Source organism: Colius striatus, chromosome 11, assembly GCF_028858725.1.
Source record: "Colius striatus isolate bColStr4 chromosome 11, bColStr4.1.hap1, whole genome shotgun sequence".
NCBI classification, from domain to species: Eukaryota; Metazoa; Chordata; class Aves; order Coliiformes; family Coliidae; genus Colius; species Colius striatus.
The window spans coordinates 6,134,071-6,147,372 of NC_084769.1; the positions used below are offsets into that span (position 1 = coordinate 6,134,071).

Here is a 13,302-nt window from a genome sequence, read left to right on the forward strand (position 1 = left end):
TGCCACTGTAACAGGGCCTTTGGAAAGGGGCGAGGCGTGGTTTTTAACTAGATGTTGAGGTTGTTTGTCTGATGTGCAGCTGATCGAAGGGTCCCAAAAGAACCACCACAACCAGCCTTGGCAAGAGCAGCCATCCAGACTACCCTAATGGGTTTTGAAATTGGCTTTTTTCCCCCTCTCTCACAACATGCACAGAATGTGTGTAGCTGTTAGGACTGATCCTAATCAAATCACCTACTAATTATGTACAGTAATAGAGCTTCTCTCCACTACTATTAGTTCAGTCAAGCTAATTACGGTACATCAGCCACACAGAAATGAATTATTGTGATTCCCACAGACTGCTGATAACTACTCTAGAAGACATGATATTACTTGCAGTGGGCTGGTGTAGTGCCACATTGTTTTCTATAATAATGACAGCAAGTGAAATAGGCAAATTAAACTTGTACATATTCAAACATAACACATTGTTGGTATTGAAATGACCTGGATGTTACAGAGATGGTGCACTACAGTATTTATTAACTATTTTTGAAGATGATTAGAAAAGTTATTTGCTGTTATATAGCAAAATAAGTTACAAACTAGGAGTAACTACAGCCTCTGCAATCAAAACCTAACTGAACATTGTAGGATTTCGATCTGTAACACCTTTTATGGATGATTTGTCTTTTTAAGAAAGAGAGAAACTGCATTTCATCTCCATGCCAAAAGCTTCATATATTTTGTTCATGTTCTACTGCCAAAAATAGCTTAATATGTCTTAGAGTCAACACTGTGTTCTCCTTTAATTTGCTAAAGTCTATGTAAAGCACTGGAGGGGAATAAAGTGAGGATTTTATAAGGTGTTTTTCAAGTTCTGTCTGTTCTAGAATTAAGATGAAAAATTCTGAACATTAATAGTCTTATTTTTTTAAAGAGAAAGACTACATAAAGCATCATCATAATAGTGACTTTGAAGTGCATTGTTTCCTCAGATAATTTTCATCATTATTTCTGTGTCTTTTCAGGCACACTTTAATGTATACTCTGCCATTCATGTATTGAGAATTGTCACTTAGAATGACTTTTAAAACAAAACACTGTCATCAGTTTAGGGATTACATCCATTACGTGTCCACTTGCATATACATAGAGTGAAAAACTCATTGTATCCAAGGACTTGATTAGAGATAGTAAATAAATAGTCAAGTGGATGCGTGTTCATTTTGAATCACTGTGAGTGGAGAATTCCTGAACAACAACAAAAAGAATGTGCTTATTGCTCTCTAGATATTATTACTGTGTTTTTGAAACTGGAACGTTGGCAAATGAGGTGCTGAGAATGTGCTGCCACTTGTTCCTCTTTGACACTTTGACAAACAACATAAGTCATCAAAGGAGGAATGTTTTCTAGGGATTGCTATGTTAGGGAAGAGGCTGAGGAAGGGGACAGGTGAAAGCTAGGATGCTAATCTGTAATAGAGGAAAACAAGGCAGTACTGTTCTCTCATACAGTAAATCTAGATGAGGATTGCACCGAAGAAGGAAAAGATCAAAATAGATTCTTTTGTTCTTTCAGAAGATGATTTTTCGTTCATTTTTGCATGAAAGACAGTAAAAGATAGTCAGCTGAGTTTGAAACAGAGTAACATTCATGAAATCACTTATGTTTTGTGTAATTTGGTGTGATGATTTCTAAGATGATTGGTGAAGGTCAGGAATCCTGAAGCAATCTTACTTCTGTGTCTGTACAGCACTAATCCTGAAACTTCATGAGCGGTGTAAATGCTGAAGTTCTCTGTGCCATGGTTATTAGTTGGGATATGTGACATATTGGTTAAAATATCTCTTTCCTTTGCAAACAGAAATCTGTGTTCTGATTCTGTGATACAAATTCTCATGGTATTGCTTGTCATAGCTTAATAGAACTGTTCTTGGAAGCTTTTTGTGTCAGAAATAATTTATGAGAATAAGGCAGATTAAAATGTCATTATTAGTATTGTTCCAGATGCCAACAGTCTGTGTGTAAATAGGCAATGAACTATTAACATTACTAAAAGTCATCTTAAATTGAGTGACAAAAATGGGGTTTAGGCTATAACTGTATTAAATTTTCATATAACTGTCAGCAGTTTGGCATATTTATAAGCCTACATTAGCAAAGAATAGAATAATCTTTCCTATGAACTGGGAAAATATCATTGCCCCATCATGTTAAAGAATAAAGGAGTATTAATAACAAAAACTGATTTCAGACCTCCAGATCTATGTTCCATCATTATTTTCCTTTATCTTTTTTGTTGAAACACTGTTTCAAATGAAGGATTATGTGAAACCCCCTGGCTTGGGTCAGAAATTGAAATACAAGTGTATACATGGGGAAAAACAAAAAGAATCTGTGCTAACATCTGAGTTCAACATCTTTGATTTAATGTTTAGATCACAGGGGACTGATATGAATATCCAGGCTGATGCATATTAAACTAGTTGGAGCTATTTTTAAGTCAATGGTTTTGTTCCTGCTGTACTCATTAGAGGAAGAGACTAACTGATCTCATGGCCTTTAGGATGATTTGCAAAACACTTTAAATTAGCATAGCCTAAAATAGAAAATACAGAAAAGAATTACAGGAAGGGTTTGATGTAAGAAGAAATAGTCAGTGAGGGAAAAAGAATAAATAAATCATTGTGCGTGAATCAGAGAGAGTAGAAAGATGAGGGTGCTTTACTTGCATTGAAAAATTCACCCAACAACAACTATATTAGATGATTGTGTAGTGTTAAAACAAAGGCAGATGAATTACAGGAAATTAAAATGGTGGGGGTTATGGAATAGTTAATGTGCATCACTTTAATGAGACAGAGGACTAAATAGAGAACAAACAAAAAAAAAGATAAGAAGGATTGCACATCTCAGAGTTGAAGATACCACTGTGGTAGAAGACATCAGGAAGAAACGTGAAGGTGGTTGTGGATACTTACATCAGATATCACTAACATGAGGAAAAAAAGAACAAGACAAAAGACAGCAAGGAAGGGACCTAATCATAATGTGTCAGTAAATCAGGCACTGGTAAGGATTTCCTGGTAGATCACTAAAAGATGAATTATAATGTAAAAGGAACTTTTACTTTTTATTTCATTTGACTACTTAGGATCTGGGCTCTTCTGTACATTTTAAACCAAGTCAGGCCCAAGTCAAGCATAGCTTCTCTTGTGTGCTCATTAACCCACCCTTCCGTGAAGTGGGGTTGTTTATATCTAAGAAGTTCCTTCCTGCCTTATGGTGTGATGTTTTTCAGAAGTAAATCAAGGGATAACTGGAGTATTCTCTGACTTTCTCTAATCTCTTTCAGGTTCTGCAGTGTTATTGCTTTCTTTTGGGGACTTTTAGGAGTAAAATCGAATAGGCTGTTTTTCTTGTTTATGCCTATAATTGCAGTCCAAAGGGCTTCTGCATCACACATACAGTACATTATGTAATTACCTGGCTAATCTGAATGACTTTAACACTTTTAACACTTTTAACACTTCGGCATCTAGCCCTAGTCTGTCACCAGCAACGACTAGATATCAAGGAAACGTGTGGTAGTTTTACAACAGGTCATTAGTTGCTTGCCTTTTCCAAAGTTGCTATAGCCAATGATTGATGTTCCCATTCAGGACTAGACATTTTGATTCTCCATCTTAATTCTTGGACTTTTACCATTGAAGTAAAGCATATGCATTACAGTTCTGGTTTTCTGTAGTCTACTTATGAGACATAAGTTGGTCTGACTGATATCTATTTGCTGTTGCTAGCCCATGCACAGTCCTTTACTCCGAGGCACTTTAGGTCTGTGACTTCATTCACAGGGATGAGTCTGCCTGTCAGCTATCCTTTGCTCTGCAGTGACACAGTTAAGCTCTTGATTGTATTTGCCAGCAGGTTCCTTGTAATTCAAATAAAGACCATTCTGTCAGCCCCCTTATTTCAGAAGTGTCTTCAGGTCCCAATTAATCTTCCTCTCTTTCGTTACCAGGAAGAAGGAAAGTATTAAACTCTGGTTTTGCTAAGTTTAAGAAAATCCTAAAGGCTGGATGTAGGAGGGTAGGGGGAAAATAATGTTTTGTAAGAGATAAACAAGAATGAGAATAGATTATTGGGAAGTGAGAAGGGAGAGGGCTAGATGGACACATCTGGTCACTTACTTGAAGAGGAGGTTACAAAAGAGATGTAACAGCAAAGTCAGGAGATGTGAAAACATTTATTGGATCTAGAAGTTTGTTTTAAAGAAGATAAGCCTTAAGAAAAATCAAGGGGGAATGGAAGAGTTTATTAAAACAATGGAAATGCAACAAAGCTATAAATCCTTTAGACATGAGATTTAGATAAGGAAAAAAAAGGAAAATTACACTAGGGAAGAATCATAGGAGGAAAATGCATCAGGTTTTAAACACTATTTTAAAATGCTGTAAAAAGAAGCCATAGTCTTGTGCAAATATTCATCCCAAGGTGTTCATTACTTTTCAGACACTGAATATCGACTTTAGAAGCATCTTTGTTCTGATGTAGGGCAGCAGTTTTTATGTTACAGTATTTATTATTTCCCTGGTTTTAGTTGAGATAGTTACTTTCTTTCCTATTAGCTGCTACAGTACTGAGTTTTGGATTTAGTGTGAGCATAATATGGACAACACACTGATGTTATTGGTAAGTAGAGCTTATCCTGAGTGAAGGATTTTTCAGTTTCCCATACTCTGCCAGCAAGGAGGAGTACAAGAAGCTGGGAGGGAGCACGGCCACGACAGCTGACCCAAACTAGCCAAAGGGATACTCTATATCATAGGACATCATGCTCAGTATATAAACTGGGGAGAATTGGATGGGGGAGGCCAATGGCTGCTCAGGGACTGGCTGGGCGTCAGTCAGCAAGTGGTGAGCAATTACATGGTGCATCACTTGTCTGTCTTGGGTTTTATTTCTCTCTCTTTGTTGTGTTTATTTTTGGTACTACTATTATTATTATACGTTTGATCATTGTTATTGTTTTATTCCGTGTCATTTATTACACTGTTCTTATCTCAACCCACAAGTTTCACTTTGTTTTTCTGATTCTCCTCCCCATCCCACTTTGTGGGGGATGAGTGAGAAGCCGTGTGGTGCTTACATGTTGGCTGGGTTAAACCACAACAGTTACTTGAGGGACAGGATAACAAATCAGGCACAGATGTTTGCATTTTAGTAAAAATTGTTGTGTCAATTGGCTAGTAGAGCATTGATAAACATTGGTATATTCATGTGGTTATATTTAAAGGTTTGGATATTGGACAATAATGGAGTGCATTCTGAAGAGGCATCAATGTTGATTATACAAACATTTATCCTCTGCAGCTGGAGGAACCTGACCTGGCAGGGTGATTTGAAGAGCTTAGTCATATCATAAATTCCTATTTCAGAACGTCTTTTAAGATAATTCCTGCATAAATTGTCAATGACCATCCAGGCACAAGTGTAAAATGCGTAGAGGCAATCTTTGAGGTTCTCATACCTTAAAGTGGTAACTTTATTTTGTAAAAGTTCTATTTTCAAACAATGTTTGCAAAGGCACATTCTGTTAGTCGCTAGAGAAACATAGTTGGGCTTATCACTAAACTCACTACGAAATATTTCTGTCTTTAAAGTGCTGATTATTGTTTTAATGTTTCTTTGTTATCATCATAAGTAAGTTTTCTTTGTTTTGAATAGGGAGACCTACCTGCAACTGTGCACTGGGGTTTACAGGACCAAACTGCAATCAGACAGTCTGCAACCATTTTTGCCAGAATGGAGGGACCTGCAGTGTCACTGCTGGGAATCAGCCCTTTTGCAACTGCTTGCCTGAGTACACAGGAGACAGGTGTCAATATTGTAAGTAATTTCCATAAACTTTTAAGTACAGGTTTATAATAAAAGTTTTGCAAAATGGAAGTTTAACATGAGTGGTTTTTAGCTCCAAAATTATCCATACTGCTAAGGGAATGTAGTGTGATACATTCAAGTGATCTTGGAACATATTCTGCAATATTCATTTACAGGAGTAGGTGAAGAAAGAGGGTTTTTTTAATGAATGATTTGTGTTTTATTTTCAGAAATTAATATATACAGTGGGGCTCTACAAGATAGCTGATTTTTCAGTAGAAATGAGATAATTGTGTTAAAATGTTCTACTCCAACTTCTCATATTTGTTATCTCGTTCTGGTGGCAAACATAGACATAGTGAATTGACATAGTTGGTTAAAGAACTTCTCCGGTATCCCTTGTTTTTGCGGACCAATATGTGTGTCACAAACTGCTTTGTTACCCTTTGTTTTTATTTCTAACTCCAGTAAGCAGTGTATTGACAATTACTTTGAGTTTCACACATCTATATTCCTTCAACTCAGTCTGAGATCATCTTGAGTAGGATTGCTGTCCCCTCCTGGTGTCCAAAGTCAGGATTTCTAAGTATTACTCTTGTTTAATTCTCAAGACTTAAGTTGTATCCTCTGCATCGGAAGTTCTCTCAAGTTTTTCATTTCACTGACCTGTCAGTCTCTTCCCATTGAGATACTGTTTTCCAGAGGTTTCCTTGTCTTTAGAAAGGCTCTCCTCACTTTTTAGATTTTCCTTTAATGCCTTACTTCTTTTACAAGGGAGGAGGGGAAGAGGATTATCAACCAACAGGCCTTCTGTTCTTACTCCATTCATCTTTCTTTTCTCTCCATGCTTTCTCCTAGCATGGATCACCAATGTCTGGTTTTAGTAGCTGAAGACATTTGAACATAACCTTGACTTTATTGTTTTTGGTCACTCACTTCAAAATCAGTCTGTCTTACTCATATGTCTCCAATATAATGACTCACTAGCAAACCTAAACCTGGTGATTTTTCTGATATCATTTTTTATACATAATCATTTTTTTCCCACTCTTGCTTTGCTTTGTAACACTGTGAAGTAGGGAACTGACATTGTGCTTGTTACAGAACAGAACATTAAATGTGAAAGCCATCATCTCTTCTGTACATAATTCAGTGAGTTTGCTGAAAAAGGCTAGATTTAATCAAAGTGGGAGGGAAATTAGCTGTTAAAGGTCTCCTTACAATTGTCTACAAGATACAAAAAGTGTTTTGTTTTAGTGAAAAGTCTGTGGTACAAGGAAAGGGATAGTATGTATCTTAAATAGGATTTGTACTGAGGTAAACTGAATGTATTTCCAGTTGGGAGACTAAGAAATAAATTGAAACCTTTGAATAGAAAGCCAGCAGTAATTGTGATTCTCTCCCACTTGGTATTAAACAAACTGCATGGATCCACAAATAACTATCTGCAAACACAATTGGGTATTTGAAAACAGTATAGTATATAAATCATGCACAGACAGACACACAGATTAAGAAAAAATATTTACTTGAGGCTTACCCCAAACCAAACAAATTGTTTCTACTTGAATGCTTCTGCAAACATCTTTTTTTCTTCTTTGGGTTTTTTTTTTAACCTTTAAAGAATTAATTTAAATGTAAATTTAGGAGTGCTTTTTAAACAGTGCTTATTATCAGATTTGAATTGTCTGCTGACACTTTGGGAAAGTGCCAAAACATAGAGGCTCGAACACCTCATAACATACAAAACAAAGTTAAGCTTTTTAAAAATTATTGAAGCCTTAATACTTTTAGGGAAAAGACAGTCTTAGAGTATTTATTTGCTGTAACCATTAACAGGTCTGTGGAATTGAACAGGTTTAATCATTTGTGTAAAAATTCACATCTACGATTTTGTGCTTTATTCACACATGTGTATCAATTTTTCCTTTAATGATCACATTCACTTTGTGTACTGGAATACGTTAATGTAGCAATATTGCAAAGAATAGCTGCCTCCAAGATATCTTTTTCAGTCTCTCTGTGATGTGATTGAAGCTAGTTCATATGCAAAGGATGATACATGAATGTGAGCAGGTATTTTACTCATGCTCCCAAGCTGAAAGTATTAATAGTGGTTTTTTTATGGCAGGGAGAAGACATTTACTTGCAGTATTGCCAGATTGCAAAGACCTTATTTTCCTCATACTTATCATCTCCAATTACCCAATGCAGAATTTCTCCTGTGATTAGTTCACATAAAGGCTAATAACCAAAAATGTGTGCTCCGTGTCAAAGCACCGGCACTGCTGAAATAAATCTAAGTGAATGAATTTACATAGAAGTCTACTTACTTTGTGTGTGTTATAATATACATGTGAATTTGATGTATCTGAATGTTACTCTCCTATTTTAAATTCCTGAAATAAGACATGCAGACTAGTGAAAGTTAATTTCTTGTGTCATTTAAGGCCCAAACAACCTAAAAAATAGAAAAGGCTTTCATGCAGTTGCAATCATTCAAAGTGGATATAGTGATCTTTCCCTGAAGCTGAAATTCCTTTGTTTAAGGAAAGAAAAAGTATTGTTTTTGTATTATTTCCACCCAAATGTCACATACACAGTTCAGATAAAACAGAAGATTCAAGGTATTTGTGACTGCAATCAATACTACAAACTCGTTCCTAAGTGTTGTTGGGGTATTTTTTTTGTCCTAATGTAAATTGAATCACTTCACTCTTAGAGTGGTTTTGTTTTTCATGAAACATCTCTCAATATTTAGCTTTTAAACTACAGTTGTTTTTGCTCCAAAACCATCCCTCTGCTACAGATTACCATCCTGTACCTTGAACTGGGGAGCAGCAAACAACAAACTACTACAGTTAGTGTCTTTTAAGCCTCTCTGCTCAGTAGCAATTCCATAAGCACTTGAGTCTATAACCTGCATAGATAGGCAGAGACATACAATGAACAGTCAAACAGAAAAAACTCCTCCAACAAGTCAGGCTTTGTCTTTTAACCAAACTATTCCAGCATAGTGAGTACCAGTGGCAGGGCAGTCAGTACTCTGAGAGAAGGGAAAACTGAGCACAGAGAAGCAGGAGCAAAATGTGTTTCTCACTTTGAGATACCCTCACAAATCACTGATCTTGAACACAGTAAAATAACTCCATTTTAGGAGTTTCCAATTTGTTTACCCAGTGCCCCCAGTCAAATAGCAGCTTGAGAGTTTATGTTTCCAGACTCAAGGCTGAAGTTGCCATTTGGCCAAGGTTTCATTCTTTAGTGAATGACTTGATCATGCCCTGCTTGTACCTGCTTCTGACTCACCCTCAACCTGCCTCATGCTTTAAAGGACATGATTTTTTTAGCTTTGACAGTGAGGTAATATTTTGTTAATATGGACCAGTCTAAGCTAACACAGATGCATAGTTCAGAATTGATACATCATATATATCAGCTACTTCATCTGTCCATCACGAACACCACTGAAAGTTCAATGCAATGTATTGTTAACTCCATAGAACTGCTGAAAGGATTAGAAACAGGGAGAACGAGACTTTGAATTATTTCGCCCTATTAAGAACCTTCAATGATGACCCAAAAAAACCAAACCAACCCAAAAATAAAACTGGTCACTACCACATAAATAAGAATGAACGTAAATGTTAAGGTACCAGTATACTGTAGCTCTGGAAAATCCTTCAGTTAGGCAACTTGGTTTGTTTTTTGGACAATGAAAATAATGAGACAGTTCCTGGCACTTCTAAAGAGAATTCACGACTGGAAATCTCAGTCCTGCTGACATTTCAGCAGTTAAATAAGATAATTGGGTCTTGAACAGTCAATAAAGATAGGCATGTATATAGGCTTTTTTTAGGACTTATGGATTATGTCTTTATATATTAAGAAGTTCATGAAATTTTAATATGTGGGTAAATGAAAATAAAACTTAATTATTTCAAGTACTATTTCCATTTCAGTTTAGCAGAATGCTGTTAATGCTAATGTGAACGTATCAAAAGATTTTTATTCAGCCAATGTCCCATTAAATGCATTAACATTGCTCTGCTTTTCTCATCAGTAGTCTTTATATTATGTGGAATGATGCCATAAATGGTTAGACATCTAGAAGGGAAAAAAATCTCTTAGGAGAGAAAAATCTCTTATGAGTTTATCCCTCTCATCCACTTCTTAAGGGTACATCGTTAATACAGTATGTATCTGTTTATGGGTTAGTCTTGATTGTTGTAGCTGCCAGTGAGCCACCAGCTTCATTCATCTGTTTATTTTTATTATAGAACCTTTTCAAACATAGAAAAGGTAGTATTTTTCCCTAAGACACTCAATGTCTCTTAGTAATTAGCTTTTACGTTGCTTGCAGATATTTGCCACCATTACTGTGTGAATTCTGAATCGTGTACTATTTCTGATGATGGAAGTGTAGAATGTGTCTGCCCCATACGATTTGAAGGTCCAAAATGTGAAGTGGACAGATGTGTCAGATGTCATGGGGGACACTGCATAATAAACAAGGACAGTAATGACATAGTATGCAAGTAAGTGGAGGGGGATGTAGGGGTGTGGTTATGGTGAAAATTAATCTTTCATACCGATAATATTGCATTATCCTTTAAATCTCTTACCTAGTAGTTTGCCCCTGAGCTAGTCACATCATTACAGTTCCTTTGTGTGGCTTCTGCCCCTGCAAAACCCATTGGCTCCTGCCTTTTTAAACTACCTTTAGAGGCACTTCTCAATGGGGGAAGCATAATGTAGCAGAAGACCAAATGGTTTGCACTGGGGAAAACTGGAATGTTTCGTAAACTTAATGGTGGAGTTTTACCACACTCTTGAATCAAATTTCTTCTTTCTGCAGTACCTGTGACAGGGCTAGAGACATTTTGTACACTCATGAAAGCATATATAGTAAGATGTGCTGCTGTATTGCTGAGTGATTGTTTTGTTTAATAACAGTTTATTCTCATAAAAATAAAGATTGCAGATAGCTTGTGTAAAGAGCTCATTGCCTGTGCTAGATTTTCAAGGTAGAAACCTAGAATTCTCTCAATCAGTAGGTCTTATACATAGGATAAAAATCTGCATTTTTAGTACATAGAAAATTATACAGGAACTCAACAGGTTTGATAAAACACTAATTGATATTTGTGTTTTTTTCTTAACTATGACAGTTGCACTAATGGAAAGATTGCCTCTACCTGTCAGTTATGTGATGGCTACTGTTACAACGGTGGTACGTGTCAACTGGACCCAGAGACAAATATACCTGTCTGTCTGTGAGTATCCTGCATTGTGTAGGTCATTAGTATCTCTGTATGCCAACAGATATTCAAATTATTGTACATGTATCTGTCTTTCTATCTCTCTGGGATGTATAATGTGGTAGTTGCAGTTGTAACTTACAGTATTTTCTAGCTATTTCTGTCACCCAGTGCTTTGTCTGTCTCTTTAAAATATGTGTACTGAAAGATATAACTAAGATGTATATTGTGGATGCATATGCACATATCTTTTGAGACTTCTAATCATTTCAAGACAGACCTAAAGCCCTTTCAGGCATTTGTTCTGGAATGGAATCAGGAGGTACAGGATGGTTGATCTCCCCTGCTTCTCCAAAGTGAATTTCAAGTCTTTCCTCCTGTAAAGATGGTCAGAAGTGGGGGCAGTACACTCTTCCTGATGGCTAAAGAATGGGAAGCATCATGTCAGTGTTTTATTTCCTTTATGGATCTGAGGATATGTTCATTTATCTCCCGTTTCTGCCCTAACTTTCACACTGCCCACAGTAGCTTGACTGTTCTGTGGTGAAATTGCTCTCTCCCTCCTGCACTGTGGTTCAGAGAATAGTTCAGGATGCTTTTGTTAACTAAGCCCAGACATCAAATAGCAAAGGAAATGTGATTTTTTAGTCCAGATGGTGAAGTACTGCCTTAAGAGATAGAAAAGCCTACATTCTAGTCCTTTCTTGAGAGCTATGGTGTATCTTCTTTTTCAGATGCTAAATATAAAATACAGAAGTAGTCATTGTAGCAAGAAATTACTTCCCTGCTCTCAGTTACACTGAGCTACCCAGTTATACTTGGTTTTACACTTTTGCTTAATAAAAAAATCCAACCTTTTCTGCACTGCTGAAAGCTTCACTGTGGAATAGTCTTCCACTTCTCAGAGCAACCTTGGAGGTCAGAGCATCCTCCAAGAGCATATGAGGTGCTGGAAGAGAGAATTGGACTTGAGTGTCTTATTTCCAGGGTGATATAAATAAGTTGCTGTTCAAAGGGCCTTGGCATAACAACTTTGAAAATACAGATACAGTCATCCCTTCGTTTTGTTGATGTGCATGAGGTAAGTGATCTTAAAAGAGAGTGCCTGTTGTATTCAGACTCTCTAGGAAGTTACACAGAGAAATGCCTAGATTGACCAGTTTAAGAGATAAGCCAACTGTTCCTCCCTGTGAGAGCTTAAGCACTTCTGAATGTGTAAAGGGGCAAAACTGTGTTTGCTGTAGTGCTGAAAAGAACTCGCCAATAGGTGTTTGAGCTTTGTTTTGTGGCTAGAGACAGTAGAATACAGTTCTGCCATGGTAGTTCTTACTCAGCTGAAAATGCTTCAAGTGCCTATGTGTCTTTTTCATTATTATATTGATCCAGCTCTTTTTACCTGTTAGTTATGTCTCCTTAAATGTCTTTAGTTGAGAACTAGAGAGACTCGTATATCTCAGCAAAAGGAGAATATCCCAACCATAATATGTAAGGCCCAAATATGATGATTAAATCTGGTGAATCATTTGCCTGAACACCTGGAATGACTATTTTGGAAGCTTGGGATTCTTCCTTTCATTTTCCTTATAAAACTGGCTTTTTCTTTTTCAAAGTCGTGTGGAGCACCATAGCGCCTCAAGGAAAACAAGTTTCATACATTCACATATGGATTTTCAATACATAAATGCTGCAGCCTATGCTAACACTTACTGATGATAAGAAAACAGTTGTTAACACTTTAAAACTTCTCGATGTGGTTAGATTGGGCCTTCCATGAGAAACAGTATTCATTTTCTTATCTGTGGGTGTGTGCCTGTGTATGTGTGTGTCTCTTGCCATCATTATATATATATAATGCGTTTAAAATCTGTTCAGCAAAAGGTAGAATATTCATATAGGTCTATTTTACTGAAATTCTGCAGATGCTCTGTGGGGTTTAAAAGTCAGCGCTGTGACCAGAAAGTGAACCCTTGTGATTACTACTGTCAGAATGAGGGAATTTGCACTTTAACTGCGTTTAATGAACCGAGATGCAAGTAGGTTTAACCTTCCACTTAATGCTGCACATTCTGTGACATCATTTCAGGCCACAGTTCATTGGTTCAAGTCATGCACATTCGCATACATTTCACAATATATACTTAATCTGGGGGCTTATTTCTATAATACACACTTACC

The 13,302-nt window shown here is 36.7% G+C and overlaps 1 protein-coding gene across 1 annotated transcript in view; it reads left to right on the top strand.

The window, feature by feature from the left end:
• The window catches only part of LRP1B (LDL receptor related protein 1B), a 556,160-nt gene that overhangs the window by 524,595 nt on the left and 18,263 nt on the right, over window positions 1-13,302 (top strand). The window contains exons 85-88 of the mRNA XM_062005148.1: window positions 5,714-5,875; window positions 10,230-10,404; window positions 11,038-11,142; window positions 13,047-13,160. Coding sequence (XP_061861132.1) covers window positions 5,714-5,875; window positions 10,230-10,404; window positions 11,038-11,142; window positions 13,047-13,160 — 556 coding nt within the window. The remainder of the gene's footprint in view (window positions 1-5,713; window positions 5,876-10,229; window positions 10,405-11,037; window positions 11,143-13,046; window positions 13,161-13,302) is intronic.